Genomic DNA, 23,616 nt, shown 5'->3' with positions numbered 1-23,616 from the left:
AAAGCGCCTTTCACGTCAGGAGGACGTCCCAGTGAGAGAGAGAAGGGAGTAGAGAGTGGTGGGGTCTCATGTGGATTGTAAACATCAGTGTTTACTAGTTGGGCCAAATGGCCTGTTTCCATGAGGTATCATCCCATGCAATTCTATGTTAAACAACAACATGGATTTGTATGGTGCCCCTCAAGTAGGTAGCATCTTGGAGTGCTTAACGGTGACAGAGCTTGGCCTCGAGCCAGGGAGAGAAGGGAGGTGACGGAAGATCATTGGAATGACCTCATTTTGTTTTCAAATACTTCATTGAATGATTAATGAGGCCACAAGAACGTTTTGTCCCAAGTAGACTTTTTTTTTGGAGAAACCTCAGTCCAAAATGCAGGACATTGGCAAGGTTAAAAAGAAAAGAAAACAAAATAAGAATAGTGGGTAATTCTGAGCTTGAGTTTTGGAACCCTTTAGGTACAAGTGCTATAAACAACTGGACCATAAATCAGTAGTGTCTAAAACAACCCAGAAGCACTTAACACAGTTTGCATGAAATAATCTGAAACAATCCTCCGACTCTGAATTTATCATTTCCGTTTTTGCGTTGTTGTGGCATTTGACCCTTTATTTTAGGTTACACATCTGATAAACATCTGACACAAATACATCCAAACTGAATAATAAAAGCTAATCCTTGTACAGATCATTTTAAAATCTTAGTTTAAGTAACATATTTTGATAATATACCTGGGAAAATTTATATTGACATTCTTAAATGCTGTATAAAGTATTGCAGAAATATACACTGTATTAGAGTGATCCTGGATGGACAAGGATTGCTAAGCAGTGTGGTGTTAGCTGGTTAAATTCCAGCAGTCACTCCAAGCCTTGGCTGTGCCAAAATATCTTCTGGGATAGGTGAGCAGTGTGCAACCCTTCAGAGTGTGGCTGCATTCCAGACAAATGGTCATTTCGAATACATGTGTGGAACTCAAAGTATATTCATTTGAATACTTCCAAGCATGGGGTACTGGTGTCTTATAGAATATTTTAAAGGAACTCTAATAATCTCACCCCTTTGCTCCACTTTAACTCTACAGAGTATTCAAATCAGATGTATCTGTCCATTACCCTCCTTAGGGTTGGTAAAGTAAGCAGTCTTCCCACTTGGGTTCCTTTTAACCCCCACAAGCCAAAGCCCTAATGGCCGTAGGTGAACAAGCAGCGGGAAGCTTGACAGACGGCGCTTTCAAAGGCAAGATATGTGCTTTGGGGTTGGATTCTCCAGAAATGGGTAAACAGGACCCGTCCCTCCGGGGAGAGTCCGCATTCCATTCCAGACACGGGGACGATAAGTGGCAAACGCGCGTACAGCCTTCGCCCGACAAAACACGGTCGGTCAATTCACTTTACAGTACATGGTGTGAAGTGCTTTGAGACGTGTATCAAATGCAAGGATCATGATGATGATGATGATGATGATGATGAGGCGCCATATCAAACGCGAGGATTCTCATTATCATTATCACTGTTGCTGTTACCGTCCTCATTGGTCTTCTCTGCACTGTTTCCGAGGCCTGGAGAGCCCCCCACCCCGTGTCATCACGGTGACAAGACCCGCAAAGCGTTACCCGAGGCGCGACGCTCACGCTTTGCGCTCGAGTCAGAAACCCGGCGGTGGCCGAGAAGAAACGGCTTGAAACCGAAGCCTCTGAGCGACCGTGCCGGATGTCGCTCGCAACCTAGCTTGCTCGTGTGATGGACAGCCCGAGCCGACCAATAGAGCGGCCCGACGAGCCGACGGACGGCCGCCGAAGCCAATCGGCGTCGGAGGGCCGGGCCGGGGCGCGCCGCGACGTCAGGTTAGGTAGAGCTGCGCACGCACGGCGACGGTCGCCCGGGTAACCCGCGCCGGAAAGTGCTAGAAGGAAAACCGCGTTGGTGGCGCGTCGCTCGGTTGGGTCGGTCGGTTCGAGGCGAGCGAGGACGAGAGCAAGATGAAGATCGAAGAGGTGAAGAGCACCACCAAGACGCAACGGATAGCCAGCCACAGCCACGTGAAGGGTCTGGGCCTCGACGACACCGGCGTGGCCAAAGCGGCGGCGGCTGGCCTGGTGGGGCAGGAGAACGCCAGAGAGGTAACTCGGCCTGGAGTGGGCCTGTACCCTCACCCCCCCCCCTCCCCCCCAACCCCCGCCACCACCACCACCATCACCACCGCCACCAGCCCCCTCCGCACCCCTTCTCTTCGGGTCTGGCTGCACATGTGCCCTCTGTGCCGTTTCCTCCCCCAACCACGGCACGCAGCACACACACACACACACACACACACACAGCCTGGGATACAGTAAAATGTTATAATATTATGTATAAATATAATGCTGATGGTCCTCGGATTTGATGTCGCGCCTGATCACGTCCCCGAGACGTCTCAAAGCGCTTCGCAGAATATACCGTGAAGCGACGTGACCGCGTATTTTGTGGGCGAAGCGCGGCAAACGGTTGCGCACAGCGGCGTCCCACAAACAGCCGCGGATTGAAGTGACCCAATTTATTATTATTATTATTATATTTTTTGAAGGAATTGTTACCCCCGGAAAAGCGATCCGCCAATCGACCTAACAACCGGGTTCCTACTTACTGCTCGGTAAACAGAGGAGTGTGGAGTAAGGAAACTTGCCCAACGTTTCGCCCTCTCCGGGAATCAAACCCAGGTCTCTCGCTTGCGAGGCGAGTGCCCTAACCACGGATCAACAAAACTCCACAATATACTGTAAAGTATATTATAAAGTGGAAACACTGTATATTTTGTGGGCAAAATGCAGCAGCCAATTGTGCACAGCAGTGATACCCCAAACAGTAGTGGATTGAGTGACCACATTTTTATGTGTATTTTCACCCACAAAATACGAAGACCTCTCTTTTCGACCGCGTCTTTGGTCACCTTCCTCCCCCTCCTCCTGGCTCGGCCCCGGGATTCGTTACTGTGAAGCGCTCTGAGATGCCGTCTGGCGTGGAGGGCGCTATATAAATCTAAGTTGTTCTTGTGAAAAGCCAACTCAACAATGTGATAAAGCGCTATATTACAGTTCAACTCTTGACAGCTTACACCAAGCTCAAGGAATCCTCTAATCCTTCCCCAGGATATCGGGGAAGAATTCAATTCAAAATATAAAAATGTGAATTCAATTCAAAACTTTTTTAAAAACATGCAGATTTCTTCCCCCCAAAATTGCCCCCCAATTGGCGGTTCAAGGTTGAAGTTCTCTTTACTGGGGATGTGACACAAGGGTGTGAAGGCATCTGAAAGTCAGGATGTTGAAATCAATCTGATGGGGGACAGGGAGCCAGTGTAGGGTATGATGGAAATGGTGGGGGTGTAAGGCCTGGAGAGTTTTTGAGCGATGAGCAGAATTTCTAGTGATGGGGAAAGATAGGTTAATAGGGCAAATCAACCAAATCCCTTTTTATTCCCAGTGATTACCTACCTGTGGAGTCCTGTAGCTCAGTGGTTAGAGCACTCGCTTTCCATGCGAGAGACCTGAGTTCAATTCCAGGCAGAGGGCGAAACCTTGGGCAAGTTTTCTTACTCCACACAGAGCCTAATAATAATCCCTCCAAAATCAAAAACAATAATAAATTGGTCATTTTCAATCTACGACTGTTTGTGGGACATTGCTCTGCGCAATTGGCTGCCGCATTCGCCCGCAAATATACAGTCAATTCACTTTACAGTGTGTTCTGTGAAGCGCTTTGGGGTGTCCTCCCGACGTGAAAAGCGCCATATCAAATGCAAGGATTATTATTATTATTACCTGGGTTCTTTTAAGGAACAGAATTGTAACCATGTAGTTTACAACAACATCAACCACAAATTGCATTCATATAGTGATTCACATTGGGAAGAAATCCCAAGGAGCTAAAACCAGTCCAAAGATCTGGTAAGTTTTATGTTACTTGTTCAGCTACCATTGTCTTTATCCATTAGGGTTTGGGCTCGTAGGTTTCAGGACATTTCTTCACCTCTAAGTCTCACCAGTGATCAAAGAGGAGGCAAGGCAGAGGAAGGTTTTTAAAATAGTTCCACCCAAAAAAAAAATCACTAGGAAGAGAGGCCAATTTGGTATAATACTTGTAATGGTGGCTGATAGTTTCATCAACCATCCATTGATGGTTTCTTACACACTCCCTTTCCTTACAGCATGGATTTATTGGTAACAGGCTTAGAACATTTAGTGGGTTGTGTAAATGTGCATGAAATATAACTGTTTATTATAATTGTAATTTAATAGATAAATATTGTTACTATAGATCAGATAGAATTGCAAACTGCAGTGCAACCGTATGTACTTAGTTACAGTTTTGCATCCGAACCTTTATATAAATCAAACAAATCTGCTTCACACTTGTACGAGACTTCAGAATCCTTGTAAACATATTTTGTCTTTTCTAGGCATGTGGAATTATAGTGGAGCTGATTAGAAGTAAGAAAATGGCTGGCAGAGCTATTTTATTGGCTGGACCTCCAGGAACTGGCAAGGTACAGTAATCAGGTGGATGAAGTGGGTGAGAGCTGTATAAATAAAAGCTAATTGATTCAGCATTATTGAATTTTGAGAGTTCCAATTTAGATTGCTGTGTGAATTTCCTTCTTTTCGAGTGAATCCTGTTTGCAAAGTTATTTTAGTTCCTGATGTTTGGACTCATTCTGTCGCTTATCTGCAGTGAGTTTGTCTGAAACTCGAGTCTTATTTACACTGACAGTAATCAGTGCAAATTACAGGGCAACCCTCATTATTATGTGGTCATCTGAGTGCAATGTCTCAGAGGCTACGCTATAAAGCAGCATGGAAAATGGTCAAATTTGGGATCATCGGACGTCATTTCCGATGTGAATCCTCAAAGTCTACCTGTGCTCAACCAGGCGCAACTAGTAGGGCTGCCTTTAGAACATTGAGAGTACCCTTTATCAGTGGGTGAGTCTACCATGGTGAGCCTTGCTATTCTGCAGGGCACAAGTGGTTTGAACATCAGGTCAGTTATGAGTTTTTGTCAATATTGTGTGATGTGGACTGTTTTAGAGCTTTGGCATAGCATTGCAAACAGTCAGTTATTAAACTTTGAGACGTCAATACTTCAAACAACTATTTAAAATAGAATATCCATGCTGCCAGGGTTGTAGCAGGAACATCTATTGACTTAGCAGTAAAAAAAAATGCCTGCCCTTTTTTCTCTCTCTCTCTTTCTCTCTCTCTCTGTTGTTTTCTCTTTCATTCTGTTTTCTATGTAGCCCAGCTTTGGTAGAATTCCAAGGCTAGGATTAGCTTGCATTATTACAGAAGAATCAGTGAGATTGTTTTTTGTGTGTGCTGCAGACAGCTTTGGCTCTAGCCATTGCACAGGAGCTGGGGAGTAAAGTCCCTTTCTGTCCCATGGTGGGGAGTGAAGTGTACTCCACTGAAATCAAGAAAACAGAAGTGTTGATGGAAAACTTCAGACGAGCCATTGGTGAGTAGCTAGCTATCTGTAATAAAAAAAAATCAGCCTCACTTCATTGGCGTATTACCTCACTTGATCGTCCCAAATAGCTTTTCTGAACACTCATCAAAGCAGCCATATTTTTACTTTTATGGATTTGTACAAAAACTGCTTTAAACAACATTACCTTGTCTACAAATAAAGCAAGGCAGTGTCGCTAGTGAAGGATTTCCTTTGCTGCCTCGATTCGTGGATCGCTCAGTGCTATGTATCCCTTGGCAAAGAGGGTGAGCCACTTACACTGAGGCATCTTCCACTAATGCTGCAGGAATACACACATGGGTGGCTTTGATAGACTCTAATCCAAGTAGAGAAGCGATTCTACGTGAACGTCATACCCATCAGGTGTTGATTTCCACTATGTTCTGCCACAGTGTTGCCTGGGGAGCTGATATCTTAATTATCCAAAAAGAATGAAGCAAAATGGTGACCCATTGATTCGGAGGCAAATGTAACTATTAGCTGCATCTGCCCTTTGTGTGTACCTGTCAAATTAAAAACTTGAGGAGAAATAAAAGGAGGAAAGCCCACAATATTTCCTTGAAGTGTTGATGGGCCCTGTCAGGGGTTTCAGTAATTCAAGCTGGGAGATGAAACCGTTGTCAGCATTGCCGTTGGGTTGAGAGATAAAGGCCGTGGAGCTAAATCGCTCATACAGCCAGCCTCATTGATGGACCGGCGCATTCTCTGAATGTCAGGATGGGGAAACTTTTCGAACAAATAACGGCCCTAATGAAAGATTGGGATGTCTTGGTGGAGCATCTCTCTGTCATGTTCAGCCTGTAATCCACCTGGTTCGACTTAAGTCCAGCATTGAGCAAATCTCCCATTGTCACAAGGAACAAAGTAATTGTTTGCTTTCTAAAGGATTGTGAAATGTAGTTGTTCTAAATATTTATATTAAAATATTTATTCCATCATGCTTGTCATTACAACATTTATTATTAATCACACTTTCCCGATCTTTCCTCATATTCCTTAATATTTTTACTGCTCAGACCTTGCATCTTTATTATACAGATTCACTTAGACATTGCTCTCACTAGCAAGATATGTGGTTTTAGCTGATTAAACTTCTGTGTGCCCAAGACAAACTCTGGGGTCCCCAAGCCCTGGCTCCCATCAACCTGCGCTAATACTCTATGGAATTAAATAAGCAGGATGTATCCCTCCAGGGAGAAAGTGAGCACTCCATTTCAGACACAGGCAAATTTCCTTATGAAGGTAGCATACATGTGGAATTCTCAAGTGTAATTTGGTTGCTTTAAGCATGATGATGTTTTTTTGTATAGGTTAGACATCTGGCTGACCAAAACTTATTGTTCAGCTGGTTGAGAGTTATGCTATCAACACTTTGAAAAATGGGCCTGGTGCAGTTTCTCAAGCTTAAAATGAACATCTGACCACAGTGCACATTTTGGTTGTATCTTGTTGTTTCTTTATGTTTGTCTACCTTGTCTTGATTTGGGATTGATTTGTTAAATACTCTGCCAAAACATTGGCAGATGAAATGACAGGGTTTTGTATTAATGCTGTCGAATAATATTGCCGAGTTCCGACCACAAATATACGGTCAATTCACTTTACAGCATATTCTGTGAAGCGCTTTGAGACATTGAGAAGATGTAAAAACCGCTATATCAAATGCAAGTATTATTATTATAGTTATTTAAATTATTGTGAAGGAATTTGTGTAATAAAGATGCTGCAAACATGGTAGACTTTGTTTTGAAGTAGGACTCGTTGATATTTTCTTTAACCCAACTTGAATGTAACTAAACTTCAAATGTTTTTCTCAGGACTCCGCATAAAAGAGACGAAAGAGGTTTACGAAGGCGAGGTCACGGAACTAACTCCTTGTGAGACAGAGAATCCTATGGGTGGCTATGGGAAAACAGTCAGCCACGTTATCATAGGTCTAAAGACAGCAAAAGGCACTAAACAGCTGAAGGTATGCAAAACGTGGAAATGTATAAGATTGAACATTTTTGTATAAGATAAGTCTAATGAAACAATATGTTGTGTGTTTCAGCTTGACCCAAGTATCTACGAGAGTCTTCAGAAGGAACGTGTTGAAGTTGGAGACGTGATTTACATTGAAGCAAACAGTGGGGCAGTTAAGGTAGAGTACTTATGTTTTGAAAACCATAGTGAGGGTTAGATTGATGGCATGTGACTCGATTGCAAACAACTTCAGTGCTGTGTTTTCAATAATAGCATCTCTGGAAGAGGTTGTGTGCTGGAGGGACCCATGGAGCAGAGAATTAGGGGTGGAAGAATGACAGATTCCAGTCTGCATATTTGGAAATATTTAAAAATAACGCAGCATTGATCAAAAGGTTTAAAAACATGGAATTTTTGAACTACATGTCCAGTCATTCAGAAAGCTTCGTACCTCCCAGGAAACGGGAGCCACAACTGATTAAAAAGCTGCTGTGCACTTTATCAGGACAAGCTATCGTGTGCTGGAGGATCCAGCTACAAAGTGACCTTAACATGTTCAGTGAGCCGTAGTTAATGTTATCTCTCGCATCAGGTTCTTTAGTAAGAATAGCAAATTTAGTAGTAGTATTATCTGAGCAGAAGAAAGGGGCCGACTTGCTGCAGAGTTAAGTGGCTTTGGCAGGCTAGCAGTGGGCAGCTGGGCCGGCTCACTTGCCAAAATGAGAAGACAGTTGTGATGTGTCGACAAAGGGCTGTCAGTGCCGTAATTGTATGTCGGGGGCCTTGTCCATTCGTCCCCTTTCTTTCAGTCAGCGGCTTGGCAGGTAAGCTGACGACACACCTGTATTTTCTTTTTACTTTTCTTCACAGAGGCAAGGCAGGTGTGATACATACGCCACGGAATTTGACCTTGAAGCCGAGGAGTATGTTCCCCTGCCAAAGGGCGATGTGCACAAGAAGAAAGAGATCATACAGGACGTTACATTGCACGATCTCGATGTAGCGAACGCAAGGCCACAGGTATTCAGCAGCACATTGCTCAGGTTAACTTCCAAACCCTGCAAACTATCCCACAGCAACAAAAATATAAGAAAAAGTCATCTAGACACATTCTAAACTCGGCTTGCAGCAGATAATAGACCTCATCCACTTTATACTTGGAACATTTCAGTTGTTTAAGTCTGCTTGTACAGCAATCCTTGTTTGAATTTGTTGCTGCCTGCTTGCTAATTGGCTACTGCTTTTCAACCATAAATTACACAGTCAATCCACTTTACAATATATTCTGGGAAGTGCTTTTAGACTTCTCGACGACGTCTTAAGGCACTATATCAAATGCAGGGATTATTATTACTATTATTTCCTACTTCAGTCATAATTTAAACTGGAGTTTATAATTATACATTTGTATATTCACATTTTAAAATTAGTATTTGAAAATAAATTTGCACATGTTAAAAATATATCAATGAACAAACTTGCACCCGGACCACTTGAAAAAATGAATCAAGATGTTTTTTAATACTTTAATTTTTACCCATTCATTAATTTTTTAAAAATTATTTGAGATGCTGACGAATTTTGGTGTCTCCAGAATCCCTCGAAATTACGTGAATCCCAAAGTAGCAAAGTATGGGAAGGCTGATGGCGACTGCAGCCCTGGGTGCAGTGATGGTATTGCTTGCTGCCTTGCCTAAACTGACTGATTTTATCGTTGCTTTTTGATTCAGGGAGGGCAAGATATACTATCCATGATGGGGCAGCTAATGAAACCAAAGAAGACTGAAATCACAGGTGAGTGGACAACAGCTCTAAGTCACAGGAAGTTGGGAATATAATCAACTTGAATCTACTGTAAATATCTGCAATATTTGGGGCCAAACTGACTATAATTTGGAACTCCTTCATTTATCCTCAAAAATAGTCTTGGTTGTGTTTCTTATTCTAAAGAATAAAATCAATTCTGTTGTAATTTTATGTTTTATCTGACGCTGAAGTAGTACTGAAGGGTGCATTTTTAAGAAATGAATAGAATATTTTTAGCTCTTTAACAATATACCTTTCAACTAGGAGAGTAATTTAGTAGAATCTTTATGGATCAGTTTTTTTAGTGGACATGCAAATAAAGGCACGGTTTGTTATATTGATTGATTTTTAAAAAAGATAATCTCTGTAGATTAAGCAAAGTGTTATAGAGGTTGGGTAAAAGCAAAGTGTTATAGAGGTGTGCTTCCCTGTCCCTTTGAAATGAGGTGCTATGATGACTTTCCCTTTAATTTATTTTCCTTTTCCTCTCTGAGGAAGAGCCTGGTTTCCCTTAGAATGTAGAATGGCAGCAGCATATCACCGTTTGGGGCGGGGGCGCGTCCTACCCACTCAGCAACATTTCCAAGACAATTTAAATTGAATGTATATATAACAATATCCTTTCTTTTGGTATTGCACATTATCATGTTGAAACATCTCAAACCTCTTCACAAAGCTTCTGTAACATGTAGTGACTGTATTTGTAGCAAGCATGGCACAACAATGTCCCACAAATAGCCATGAAATGAATGACCCGACGTTTTATCTGGAAGATTGTTGGTCACTGAACCTAGTGAAAGTTCCTGTAATTGGTGCCGTGGGATTTTTAAAATCCAACTGGAACAGACAGATGGCACCTCGGTTTGCATCTCATCTGAAGAACAGCTTCTCCCAACAATGCAGCATTTCCCCAGAAATACATTGGAGTGTCAGCCTAGAATAGAAGCTCAGAGGCCCAATGTGGGGCCTGAACCTTTTGACTCTGAGATGTGATGCTATCATCCAGTGGTCTGAGCACCATTTTACATTCCCTCCCTGTTTGCTTTTGACACTGATATTCCTTAATTTGATGAGGACAAAATTCACGGAAAAAAACTCCCATTATAATCCTTGTCTTCAAAGTAGGCAGAAAATTGACTTTTCTATAACCTAATTTTTACCTGCGAGTGCAGTAGGGGAGCTGTGCTGAGCTGCCGTCAGGAAGGGAAATCTTGATGTTTGTCTTCCATGCCTAATAAAACCCAACTTTCCATTACAGATAAACTGAGAGGCGAAATTAACAAGGTCGTTAATAAGTACATTGATCAAGGCATTGCTGAACTGGTTCCAGGGGTGCTTTTCATCGATGAAGTTCCTATGCTTGACATTGAGTGTTTCACTTACCTACACCGAGCCCTGGAATCCACCATTGCACCAATCGTCATTTTTGCCACAAACCGAGGAAACTGTGTTATTCGGTAAGCCTTTGGGTGGAGCTTTTGGTTTCAAAAATAGTTTTTTTTAAACAGAGGAGAGGGGACATCCGATTAATATTTTGAATCTGCTGTAAACTACTGTATAGCAAACCAACAATTTCTCACTCTCGCCCATCAATTTTTTCAACATTTGTAATTCACAAGTTTTGTTTACCGTTTCCTAATAGCGACAAAACTGGAAAAAAAAACACCACATGAGTGGATAGCATCCAGTGTAGTCAAATTTGTTAATAGGCAATAGTGCTGAATTTCAAGAACAATGAAAGCGAACAACAACAACAACTTGCATTTAGCACCTTTCATGCGGGGCAGCGTCCCGGAGTGCTTGAAAATCAAGTGTTGCTTTGCTTTTAGAGTGTGCTAAGCATTGAATCCTTGTTCAGCATATTTGCATTCTATTAGATTTAAAAACTAGGACACGAGAAGGGTTGATGTTGAGTGGTGGGGGGTGGCAGTACTTCCCTTTATCTTGGGATCTTGGCTTGAGTGAATGCAGCCCATGCTCACCTATTGATATCTCTCTCTGATGGCTGGAAATGGCCTAATTCTCAATTAAATCCAGGTCCACGTCACAAGTTACCCATCATTTGGCAGTAGTAACAACATTACATGTGGGAAATGGAAAAAAATTCCCTCCCTGTTTGCTTTTGACACTGAGCGCTAAAAGTGGGAGAATCTTCTGCTCTGATGTTCCTTACTTTGATAAGGACAAAATTCACCAAAAAAACTCCTATTATGATCCTTGTTATCAAAGTAAACAGAAAATTGACTTTTCTATAAACTGTAATCTTTACCTGCAAGTGCAGTAGGGGAGCTGTGCTGAGCTGGTGTCAGAAGATAATAAAATTGGTAGTAATAACTTGATGACATTGCCTTGCTCACTGACCTCCTTAAACATAACTGATGGGTCTCTGTGTAAAACCCACTGTTTGTAAGCTCAAAAACCCTGAGTGCTCGACTTTAACTTTTATTGTCAACTGTATTTAACTCTCCTGATGTGTTGGATGAGGTTTTCGGCTGAACATATACTGTGAGAATCATGGCTGAGGGTGTTGGCGATAACATTGATCTGAGATAAAGGGAGGAGCAATTTGCAGTGTGCTTGGGGGGGTGATTACAGAGATTATGGTCTCAGGAACTGACCTCCAGCTCTTTTGGAAGCTGTACATGTCAACTTTTTGTGAATTTCGCACTTACCTGTTGTGATACTCATGTGCAGCGTAAATCACTGAGATTAAAATTGCCTTTCACTGTAAACCGTTCACCAGGTTGGGCTTGCAGAAGTCTTAATTCTTGTGGTATATAGCACATACCGAACAGAAAAGCCTATGTGTAGATTTCCTGTCACTGTGTGCTATAATAATAATAATTATTTGTTATAGCAACACCTTATCACATCTCGAGAAGTCCCAAAGTGCTTCCCAGGATTTTACCCTCTGGTGTGTAAGCCTGGTTCAGTTGGTAGCATTCTTGCCTCTTGAGTCAGAGTTCCTGATGTCATGACCAAAAATCCCACAAATAAACTTGGTCATTCACTTTTTGGCTACTCGTGGGACATTGGCTGCTGCGTTCTCCCACAAAATATAGTTGATCCACTTTATAGCATGTCCTGTGAAGTGCTTTGAGAAGTCCTTTTGACGTGAAAGACATTATTATCATATACAAGGATTATTATAATTATTATCTCAATGGGTGGATGTTTCTCACGTGTATGTCGACAGAAGAAGTGTTGACATTATTTAACAGTATTAGAGCCAAACCCAATCCTGACATCTACGTCTGTACTTTCTAGCAAGGATTGAAGGAATCAGTATTACTATCTGCTATAACTACTGAAGGGCGAGAGTGAGAAATTGTTGGTTTTTCTATACAGTAGTTATAGCATAGTAATACTGATTCATTTTGATTTTCTTCCCCCACCTCCAAATAATAATAATAATCCTTGCATTTTCTATAGAGTCTTATGGCGCCTTTGAGACCGATGTCCTCCTGACATGAAAGGTGGTATACAAATATAATTTGTTGTTGTGCTTCACAGAATAGACTGTAAAGTGAATTGACTGTATATTTTGTGGGAGAATCTCAGCCACGGGGATATCGAGGTTGGATGCAGCGCCTTTACTGAGTTTTGCTCAATCAGTGATTGAACCTGTGGCCCTACTGGTCTGTATGGCTTAGTACCCCACCAGGTGGAACAGCTTGTTCGAGGTATTCATACTGCAACTGAAACAGCGTAGTGTTTTCAGCAGCATAGAGACAGAACCCGCCTGTAACACTGCAGCACAGAGCACGCTTGCAAGGCAGTTGGCCCTGGGAATGTTGTCCGCCAGCAATTATCATGTTTCTCAGTTTACTAACTAAATGTTTAGTTTTGCTTTTTGACCAAGGGAATGAATGACATTGATTGGAAATTCCTGCAGTTTTGTGATGGATGGTGTTAGCCCACTGCCATCTTGTGGCAGAACTTTGGAAAATCCTACTCCGCAAAACAAAGATTTCTTTGAACTCCACCAGTGTTGGCATTGAGATGGATTGAGCTTCCTTGAAATTTTAATCTATATGTAAATTTAATGTAATACAATTAACTAAATGGAATTACTAGAACTCGACAGCTTTTACATGCAATTTATAATTTAATTCATAATCTAAATGGAAAAAAGGTCCATTTAAAATGGCTGTTTTATTACTTTTTTTAAAAAAAAAGCTTTCTTCGAAACCCAGTGTGGAATTTCAGGCACGCTGCCAAATTATTTGCAGCTTTCATCCAAGCTATGGGTTGTTCATTAAAATTAACCTTGTGTTTTTCAGGGGTACAGAGGATATCGTGTCACCTCATGGAATTCCACTTGATCTCCTGGACAGAGTCATGATTATCCGCACAATGATGTACACTCCAGAAGAGATGATGCAGGTATATTTCACTCCTCAGATCTTAAATGCTCTTTCCAGTGGGTGTGCAGGGTCTCGCTTTGTTGGGGTGGGGGCAGGAGGAAGAAGAAAATGTGCGATCCCCCTATATGCTGCATTTGATGCAGTGCCTTATCACAAAGTTGAGATGTCTCAAAGCACTTTGCAGAATACTTTAAGTGGACTGACACTATATTTTATGGGCAAGATGCAGCAGCTAATTGAGCACAGTAATGTCCCACAACCATTGTGGATTGAGGGGCCAATGTAAAACTGAATGTACGTTATGAGTGAGTTTTATGCAAAGCTCTTCCTTAATAAGTAACGTGTGCTCTTCTATAGAAAGCACAAGCAATGAGTTTGGTTTCTATATTAACTAGTTACGATTTAAAAAGGCTGCAATGCAAGGTGCGGCTTTTATTTTGCAGAGGAGATTTGAGGAGGAAATTAGGCTATTTCAGTTGAAAATTAGGCTATTTCAGTTCAAACAAATTAATAGACTTTAAATATCTTCATTTTTACAAGAGGCACAAAACCTGTCCAATCTTTATTTTGAAAAGTATTTTAAAGACCTTGGTTATCTTTTGCACATGTCCTAGCACCTTACTGAAATTTATTTTATCATTTATTAATGTTAAATAAACTGACTGACTCAATGTTTCCACCTGATTGAGCTGGTCCCAGTCCCCGACACACTTGGCAAACTCTGCTTATTAACCAATTTGTAATTTTGAAAAGGGCTCATTTTGTGTGTGGTGTGGTTTTGGGTGTTGTGTGTGTGTGTGTGTGTTAACCTGGCTCAGTGGTAGCAGAAAGTTTGTTCAAGCCGCACTTTGCAACTTGAACTCATATTAAGATGCCCATTCAATGCAGTGCTGGTGGGGATTGCATGGTCGGAGGTGCCATCCTTCGGATGAGACACTAAACCAAGATCCTATCTGTTCAGGTGGACGTTAAAGATTCCATCGCACTATTTGAAAAGAGAAGGGAGTTTCTGGTATGGCCAACAATCTCCCCAAATAAAATTGGTTATTCGTTCCAAGGCTGTTTGTGGAACATTAGCTGCTGCGTTCGCCCACAATACACAGTCACTTCACAGTAAATTCTGTGAAACGCTTTTGGATGTCCTCCTGATATGAAAGGCGCTGTACCAAATGCAAGGATTATTATCATTTTTATTTTAAAAATACAGTCTCGGACAATAATAATTTGATCACCCAATCCACAACCGTTTGTGGGACACAGCTGTGGCAAAATGCTTTCATGTTTTTCCACGAAATATAGTCAATTCACTTTCCAGTATATTCTGTGAAGCGCTCAGAGACGCCTCGAAGACGTGATAAGGCACTATATCAAATGCAAGGATTCTTATCATTTGGGACAGAAAGAACGTTTGAATGAAACTGCCCATGGCTAGAATTTGACCCCACATCCAAGCTGAAATTTTTTGAAAAAGCTCTTCAGTGGAACCTCTTTCTCGTTGCAGAAGTAGGATTTGACTTTGTATAAAAAATAACCCTTCTTTCTCCTACTCCATGGGCAACACGGTGCTTGGCCTCTTAATGCATAACCTAATCTGAAAGAAAACTGCTTCAGATATAGTCAGAGGAAGATCAGGGCTGGGATGACTTCATTTAAATCTCTGAGTCTAGAACTCAGTGCTGCCAAAGCTCTTATCAGCTCTGCTGAGGTTTTATAATGCAAGAGCAAAGTTCTTTACAGTAAAACCTATAGCTTGGCACTCGCTGGTGGCCATGGAGCACTGGGGATGCTGTATTTGTGAGGGTTCAGGAAGGAGTGAGCTATGAGTGAATGCTGTGTTTGTGGGGTTTCACGAAAAAATGTGCAGTGTTCGTGATTACTTATACACAGTATCTGGATGTAAACATCACTCGAGAAGTGTATAGTCTGGTTAAAAAATATTAAATCCCTTCTGTTTAAAATAAAGTCTTTGTTTTTTAAAAAAAACAGTAAAGAGAATGGGCTCAAGGGTATCGGGAACTTGTAAACAAGAAAAAGTAAGGATAATAATAATAATAATAATAAACCTTGCATTTGATATAGCGCTTTTCATGTCAGGAGGACATCCCAAAGCGCTTCACAGAACACACTGTAAAGTGAATTGACTGTATATTTGTGGGCGAACGCGGCAGCCAATTGCGCACAGCAATGTCCCACAAACAGTCGTAGATTGAAAATGACCAATTTATTATTGTTTTGGGTTTTGGAGGGATTATTATTAGGCTCTGTGTGGAGTAAGGAAACTTGCCCGAGGTTTTGCCCTCTGCCTGGAATTGAACTCAGGTCTCTCACTTGCAAAGCGAGTGCTCTAACCACTGAGCTACAGGACTCCACTATTGATGACTTATAAATGGTAAAGATAGCAATTGGTGAGAGGAGGGAAGTTTAGAGAGGGGAAGATCAATGTGAGCCAGGCCCATCATTATAATTCTTCCATTTTCATGTCGTCGAAAGACTGGGAAGTACTTCGCAGCATGAACTGTAAAGTGTAATGAATGTGTATGAATATAGGTGAACTCAGCAGCCAATTTGTGCAATGTCTCACAAAAGCAATAGATGACAGAAGCCAGGAAATGAATAACCTGTTTTATCTGAGGGATTGTGGACTGGGACACTAGGAGAAATTCCCTTCCCTTTTCCAATACTGCCATAGAGGGGATAGAAGATGGAGAAAAGGTGCTGTAGCTGCTTGTGTTGTAGGAAACTTGAGAAATTGGAATGGAACTAATGTATTGACTTAACTGATTAAAAAGGATGACTGTCTCAATGGTGGAAAAAGCTCTAGCTATCTTGAACGAAGATTAAGAAAAATACTTTATTCTTCAAAAACATAAAAAGTACGTTTTCCTCCATTCTTCACTTTACCATCATAAAATGAATAAATCTATTAAATGGCTATTAAAGATTACATTCCTGTATTTTAAAGGAAATAAAAGCAATGTAAAAGCCATTATGATCGCCTTACTGTTCTCCTTTATGGAACAGCTTGATATTCTTCTCTTGGGGTTTCTGTCTCCTCCCTCCTTCCCAAAAAATAACTTAGCTAATATAGTACTTCCCTTGTTCTTTTTCAAGCAAGTTGAAGACGACATTTGTGTAGAGGTGGATGGAAGAAGATATTTATTGCATACCAAATACCAGTTTTGTACCAAATCTTGGTAAATAATTCTAGTGCTAAGTGCGTTCTCTGATAGCATTGTGATGCTTGGACTCGCTCTGTACATAATTTGATTTCCTCCAGTAATCCTGCCTGGCGTATTCAAGCATCCTTGTGAGTGAGTTTCAGCTGGTCAGGGAGTAAAATTGTTCAAGCTGACTGGGCACTTGGGTTTGAAAAAAGCAAGCAGAGCAATCTAGTGCCTTCACATATTCATATTGTAGCTGCAGTATTGGGTGCATGACTCACAGTCCAGATCAGTAACAGGAATATAAGATTAAAATAAGAGCAGTTTTCTAATGATTCCCAATATAGCGATAAAAGGTAGGCCAACCAAAAAGTGATCAGATAAGATGCTATCTCAGCTAATCTTGCAGCTAAAAATTATCTAATGCACTTGTCAATATTAACAGCTTTGCAATGTTTGAAGGCATGTGGTAGGCAGAACGCTGACTCTTAATAGCTAGAGCAGAACTGAGCTGAATCATTCAGCAGCCAGCATTGCCAGCAGAGTGATAAGGGCTTCCTCGATAATGGTGCTGTGTGTTGTATCGCAGAGATAAGTCTGGAAGTGAGAGCTTCATATAATGCTAGTTATTTTTCACTGTGGCACCATTGTAAACAAGGAGGCAGAAGGTGATCGTGATCATCTAAATCAATAAACAACGTTTAGTCACTTAGAAAGGTGTAGCGGTTATATAGACCTCTACATATACATCTAGCCAAACATTATCTGCAAAAACTGCAGTAAACCCTTGATAAGTGATTGGAGAAACAAAATGTTTTCTTATCCACACTCCTCTTTCATTAAAGTTAATAGTATTCAATCCAGGCCTTAAGTTATTGTTCCTGGCATCAAATTTGTGTCTGGCCATTATGTTGATTCTGTGTAAAAGGATTTTTTTTAAATAAGGCTTTGAACTGCTAGTAAATTACTATTTTATCACCCCAATTGCACAGTTGAATTTAGTTTTAAACCGTGTTCCCAATCCTATAATAGATACTATCCGTTGTTCAGGGGTAATCTTTAACTGGATTATCACTCGATAAACTTGCAGTGCTGAGGAGAATAAAGTCGACTTGGGAGTTATTACAGGGCAATAATCTTGTGCTGAGGTTCAGAAACTGCAGTGAGCTGCTTCATGTCATCAGAACACTGAAATATCAGTTCTCTCTATCTTTTTCTTGCTCTCTATGTGTACCAGTTAATTCAGCACAAGCTGGAGATCAAACCTGCAACCATCTAACCTGTATGACCTGGTACTGTCTTGGGTGGTACCTTTACCCTCAAGGCCATCGAGGGAACTTTTGTAGAAAATAGATTATAGTTAGGGAGACTAGTGATTAACAATGCATTGGTACTGGTTCTAAAATTGGTCACTCACCTAATGGCTATTTGTGGGCTGCTGTTATGCACATATTGTCTGCCGTGTTTGTCCACAAAGTACAGTTACTACACATTGCAGTGAATCCTATGAAAGGCTTTGAGACATCTTTCTGATATGAAAAGCACTGTATCAAATTGCAAGGATTGTTTTATTTATTATTTTAATGCTGAACACTCATTTCACCCTTGTAGTTTACGGCGTTCTGTCCTGGCTAGATTACATTTTTGTGATCGGTTTGTTTAATATACATTAAGCGTCACTTTCTCACAGAGCTGCTGTATTTGGATATGAAATCTTACGGTGTAAATATGCCAGTCTATAAAAATATGGCAACCGTAATTCAAACGAATTTCTCCCAAGTGACCGATGAAATCATGACATACCCGGGACAGCAGGGGGCAATGTCCTGAAGGAACTCCAGCTGGAACATCAGAGCCGTGTAGAGGAAGATTTGTATTCAGGGAACTGAAATACAACAGAGCCCTCTATGTAAGACTGTCTCAGGGAGCCATACAGAAAACTCATTTATCTATTAGCGAGCAAGCCATGAGCATCGACCATTATATCAGAGGTCATGGTACTGTGTGTGCTATAGCAGGGAATTGATGTAAATCGTGTCTGCCTGTAACGAACTAGTAAATGTATGCAGACAAATCATTAAATCAGTGTTGTATGTATTTTTGCATTGTAAGACAAAGAATCCAATCCAGACTATTATGGCTTGAGAAGGCAACAGACCACTTGTTTCTGAAATCTTTATGTCTGCATCAGAATATTTTGCTTGACTGCTGTAGTTGGGGCATATAGTAGTTTTCTAGCACAGCCTAGAAATCCAGGACTGCAACCCAGGCTCTTCGACCCCACCACTGAAATTGTAACTTATCGTGATGGGGAAAGAGATTTGCCGGAGCACCTTATTGCGTCAAAATATCTCAACGCCCTTTGCGCAATGGGTTACTTTAAATTGTGGTTACTGTTGTTAAGTGAAAAATTTGTGACTAGTGGTATGTATCCTCTCATAAATACTAATGAAAGTCATTTGGATGAGGGAGGAATATTGTGCTATTAGACAGGGGTTCTCCCTGCTATTGTCTGAAATAGTGAAATGGGATCTTTTAACATTGCCCTGAATCAACAGTCAGAGGCTCAGTGTAGCATCTCGTCTCAACAATGCTGTGCTCTCTCTGTAGGGGACTGAATCATAAATTTAATGCATTAACTCACTAAACTATAATTTTCAGTTCACCATCTAGAGTGGTAATTCTTCCCATTTAAATGATTTATTTTAAAAAGTCAAATGAAAATGGGTGTGGGGGGGGAGAAAGTCTTATTATAAGTATTGATATCTGTCACCGGTTTCTATCCTGTATTTGAATGTTATTATTGCCTTAGAATAATTGTGATAGCACACTGTACCACAAAGTGCAAGAGTGGTGGGTTCTGTAGGATTGACTCACAGGCTTGTGCAAAGCACCTATTTATGCACTGCATCAACTCACCAACAGTAAGATACCCAGAGCAGCCTAGGACTGTAGGGTCTCATGTACTGCAGAAAAGTGAAAATTCATTGGGACATCCTCACGACATGAAAGGCTGTATGAATGTAATTTGTTTTTGTTGTAACTTCACTCTTTTTTTAAATAAGCTTTTCTTTGGGAATGTATTTTGAACGGAAAGCCCTCCCTCTACACTATATCAAATGCAAGGATTATTATTATGTGCAATCTGAATAATCTGCCACTACCTTTCAAATATCAATATTGCTTTGAATTAAATTAGAAAGGGAAAGTCAGTTAAAGCGATGGGAGCAAATCGTATTCTATACACCTTTTAAATAAAATTAAATTAAATAAACTTTTATTTAAACCTTGTGGATGCCCAATGTCTTCAGAACAAGAAGAGAGTTGCCTGTAGGTTGAATAATCATCTTGTGGTGAGCGGGGCATTAATTCAGGCTGACAGAAGAATCAATCGCACTGACAGCTCAAGGATCGTGTGTTCACTTTTTCTCTCTGCTCACAGATAATCAAGATCCGAGCGCAGACAGAAGGAATCAGCATCAGTGACGAGGCCTTGCATCACCTGGGTGAAATCGGCACGAAGACAACTCTGCGGTGAGTATCCGCGGTGCTTTGTTGAGGAATAATGGCTCTTGTCCAGACCTTGATAATGTCATTCGTTTTCTTTTGACCCGAGCAGTAGGAATGATTTGCTGCTCGCCTACACTGACGCTTTCAGGAGCCTGAGACAGGGGTATTAAATCATTCGCTTCACCTGCAGCCAAAAACCCTTCAGTCGCAGTATTTAATTTTATCCAGCGCTGTAGAATAACCGTTTCAGTAATAGCTATTGGTCCGGCTTGTCAGGGGAAGATGAATAGTACTGTAGGTAGACTCAAGGGATTTGGCACAAAGGTTTTTGTAGGAACCTTTTAATAAACAAAGGCAGCTAATGAAACCTTATAGGGCGATAGCTGGCGCAAATATGAACGTTTGCATTCGTTTTAAAGGTTTATTACGGGGATGGTTTGCAAAAGAAGTGCCATGAAATGCCAATCGCGAGAGATTTAACTGAGAAAGCTGAGAAGTTTACAGCTTGAACAAATTGAACCCTGCGCTGTCCTTTTTTTCTACCAACTGTGTTCCTAATTACTGCTTTTTCCGTGCTGATACCTGCAGGGGAGTTGTTGCTTGTTTTTTTTTGTTTGAAGTGTAATCTTTGAAAGTTGGTATCAAAAAAAGTGTTCTCAGTTTAACCTGCTGCATTCTGTCCCAATCTCTCACTACACAAGTTGGGGGAGGGAAGACGGGTGGGAATATGATTCCATCTGCCCTTTGCTCATTGCCATTGCTCTCAGGGATTTGCCAACTCAAGAAGTTAGTTGTGTTGTGGATCTTTACACACACTTGCAGGCTGGTGGTAGTTTGTTGTGCAAACTTACAGAGCGAATACTGTGTATTACAGTTACTTATCTTTGCTTTTTGGCACCAAAGCTTTCTATTCTATTCTTCAGTTTACTGATCGGCCGTGCTGATGTAATGAAATTTCTCCACAACACATTTAATAAGGAATTCTTGTGTTTTGTTTCAATAATCAGGTTCTTCAGTGTGCTTTGATATCTCACGGCCATTCCCTAATCAGAACTGGCTGACTTTAGTGTCTTCGGTGCGTTGTGGATATAGATTAGGAAGCGAAGGGGAGCTGAAAATGAAGAGCCACTCCAGGGGTTGCTGATGTTTGCTTTGCAGATGAAATTCGAGCTTATGTACTTACGTACCTGTGTAGGAAGTAGCTGTGTAATCTTCATTTGTGTGTATCTGTGTAATGGAATGTCATTCCATACACCAAGAACACAGCACAACCTCAGACTATTGATTGCAGAGTTAAAAACTTAATACTCAGTACCTGAGAAAGAAGATCCTTGGTTTATATTTTTAAATTCTATTATTTTATATTCTATTGTTTCCCTTTCCCACTCTACTTTTCAAATGGTTTTCTCCCTTCTCTCCCCTCAGATTCGGTTTCTTTTCCTTTTGATACAGGCACTCAGTGTACGTATGTGGGGTCCCTGAACAGTAGACCCTCACTTTAGTATTCATTTGAACTAAACTTGTTTTCATTAGAAAAATGAAATAATCAGTACTTGAAAGTAATACTATCTCAATGCAAATACATGGGTTTCCATCGCATCTGGGAAAGTGAGACCAGGCTTCAGGCAGAGGATGGGGAGAGGGACGGAGAAAGAGCATACGCAGACACACAATCCATGAGGTACACATCCTCACAGGCAGATGTCACCTTTAGCGGAAACCTGAGCAATAAACATCAGTTTGGTTATGCTGCAGGTACGCTGTGCAACTACTGACACCTGCCAACCTACTGGCACGCATCAATGGGAAGGACAGCATTGAGAAGGAACACATGGAGGAGATCAATGAACTCTTCTACGATGCCAAGTCATCTGCGAAGATCCTCGCCGAGCATGGGGAGAAGTACATGAAATGAGCGTTAGTGCTGCAGAGGCAGACGGTGGGCACAGTGGACAGTGCTGCCGAGATTTTCCCCGTAGATTTCATCTATTGTTTGTGTAAGATTTTTCCTAAAGTATAAAAATTTCTTTGTTTATTAAATAAAAGCTTTTAAAAATATATACATATATTTTCATTCATTTTTCCCTGGAGACATTTGCCAGTACCCTATGTCCCAGAGATGTGAGACACAAGTCTATTTCCTTCTCTATCCAGCCCCTTGGGGTTCCAGCCACAGCCAAGCAGCTGTTAGGAGGTGTTGAGGGAAGTTTGAGCACTTCCCCAAAGGAAGGAGTCCAGAAGGAACAGTATCCTCAGACTGCAGGTTCAACCAGATTTCACAAGAGAAGTGCTGTTTCACATTCTTTGACATTGCAATTGGTTGAAGTTGCCCCTTTCCCTGTTTATGGTGACATAAATACATCTATTTATGTAATTAAAATTGATTTAATTTCCCACACAGATACTTCCATGTTCCTCTGCTCCACAAAGGTTCCTCTTCTGATCTAGGATACTGCCAGCAAAATAAAACCAGGCACCCAATATCCATTCACTTGCAACTCATTTCACCCACAAAATAAAAATCAAACCACTTTACACTAATTCCTGTATATCTCCTTGAGACGTCTGAACCACGTGAATATCAAAAGCAAGTTATTATTCATTGGCACATATATATATTTCAAAACTGAACAGATTGGCTCAATCTGTGTCCAGTTTTTCTGCATCTTTCTTTGACGTAATCTGCTGCAATTTGTAAATGGGGAGTGGAAGGTTGCCAATGGGCCATCACACGCAGTTGCCACCATTGAACCCTTAGACAATGGACAATAATAAAGGAAAACACAATATCCAAAGGGACATTTAGCTAATCAGCTTCACATTGTGTGCCCTTAAGAGGGATCAGTCAGTAGATCTCCCAGCATAACAGAATACCTTTATAATTATACAGCAACATACATCTGCCAGGAACTTTTTAGAGCCTATTTCATAAGCTTGTGTGAGGGTGCATCATTCATTACAACACAGCTGCGGACAGAAATGTTTGTTTAATCTTATCAGTATGACATACAATCTCGGAACAATTATAGCCAAGGTATATTTTTGCCTTGAATCCGCAGACTAGACTGGATCATGCAAAATTACCTGGTTAAATCTTTTTTAAAAAGATCTTTTTTTGTTAAATCGGCTTACATAGATTCTGAATGTTTTATTTGCGTTTGTAGTTACTTTCAAGGTTAACCTGACATATTTACTTGGTTGGACCTAATCTATTAGTTGATTTAACCAATGGATTACAGTGGTACAAGAGGTGAATTGCAATCTTTCTTCTTTCCGTGTTTGTACATTTCCCAGGTCAGTGTTATAAC

General features: G+C 41.0%; 1 protein-coding gene across 1 annotated transcript; it reads left to right on the top strand.

Annotated features, from left to right (window-relative positions):
* The first annotated feature begins 1,897 nt into the window (after positions 1-1,897).
* On the top strand, positions 1,898-22,359 carry ruvbl1 (RuvB-like AAA ATPase 1). The gene is given in 11 exon segments (NM_001292921.1): positions 1,898-2,120; positions 4,436-4,522; positions 5,358-5,490; positions 7,320-7,471; positions 7,553-7,642; positions 8,335-8,484; positions 9,195-9,258; positions 10,529-10,727; positions 13,554-13,656; positions 20,241-20,332; positions 22,064-22,359. Coding segments are annotated over 11 exon segments (1,371 nt in total). The 5' UTR covers positions 1,898-1,979; the 3' UTR covers positions 22,224-22,359.
* The last annotated feature ends 1,257 nt before the right edge of the window (positions 22,360-23,616 follow it).

Source organism: Callorhinchus milii, unplaced genomic scaffold (assembly GCF_018977255.1).
Source record: "Callorhinchus milii isolate IMCB2004 unplaced genomic scaffold, IMCB_Cmil_1.0 Scaffold12, whole genome shotgun sequence".
Classification (NCBI taxonomy): domain Eukaryota; kingdom Metazoa; phylum Chordata; class Chondrichthyes; order Chimaeriformes; family Callorhinchidae; genus Callorhinchus; species Callorhinchus milii.
This window is presented reverse-complemented; position numbering and strand designations above follow the sequence as displayed.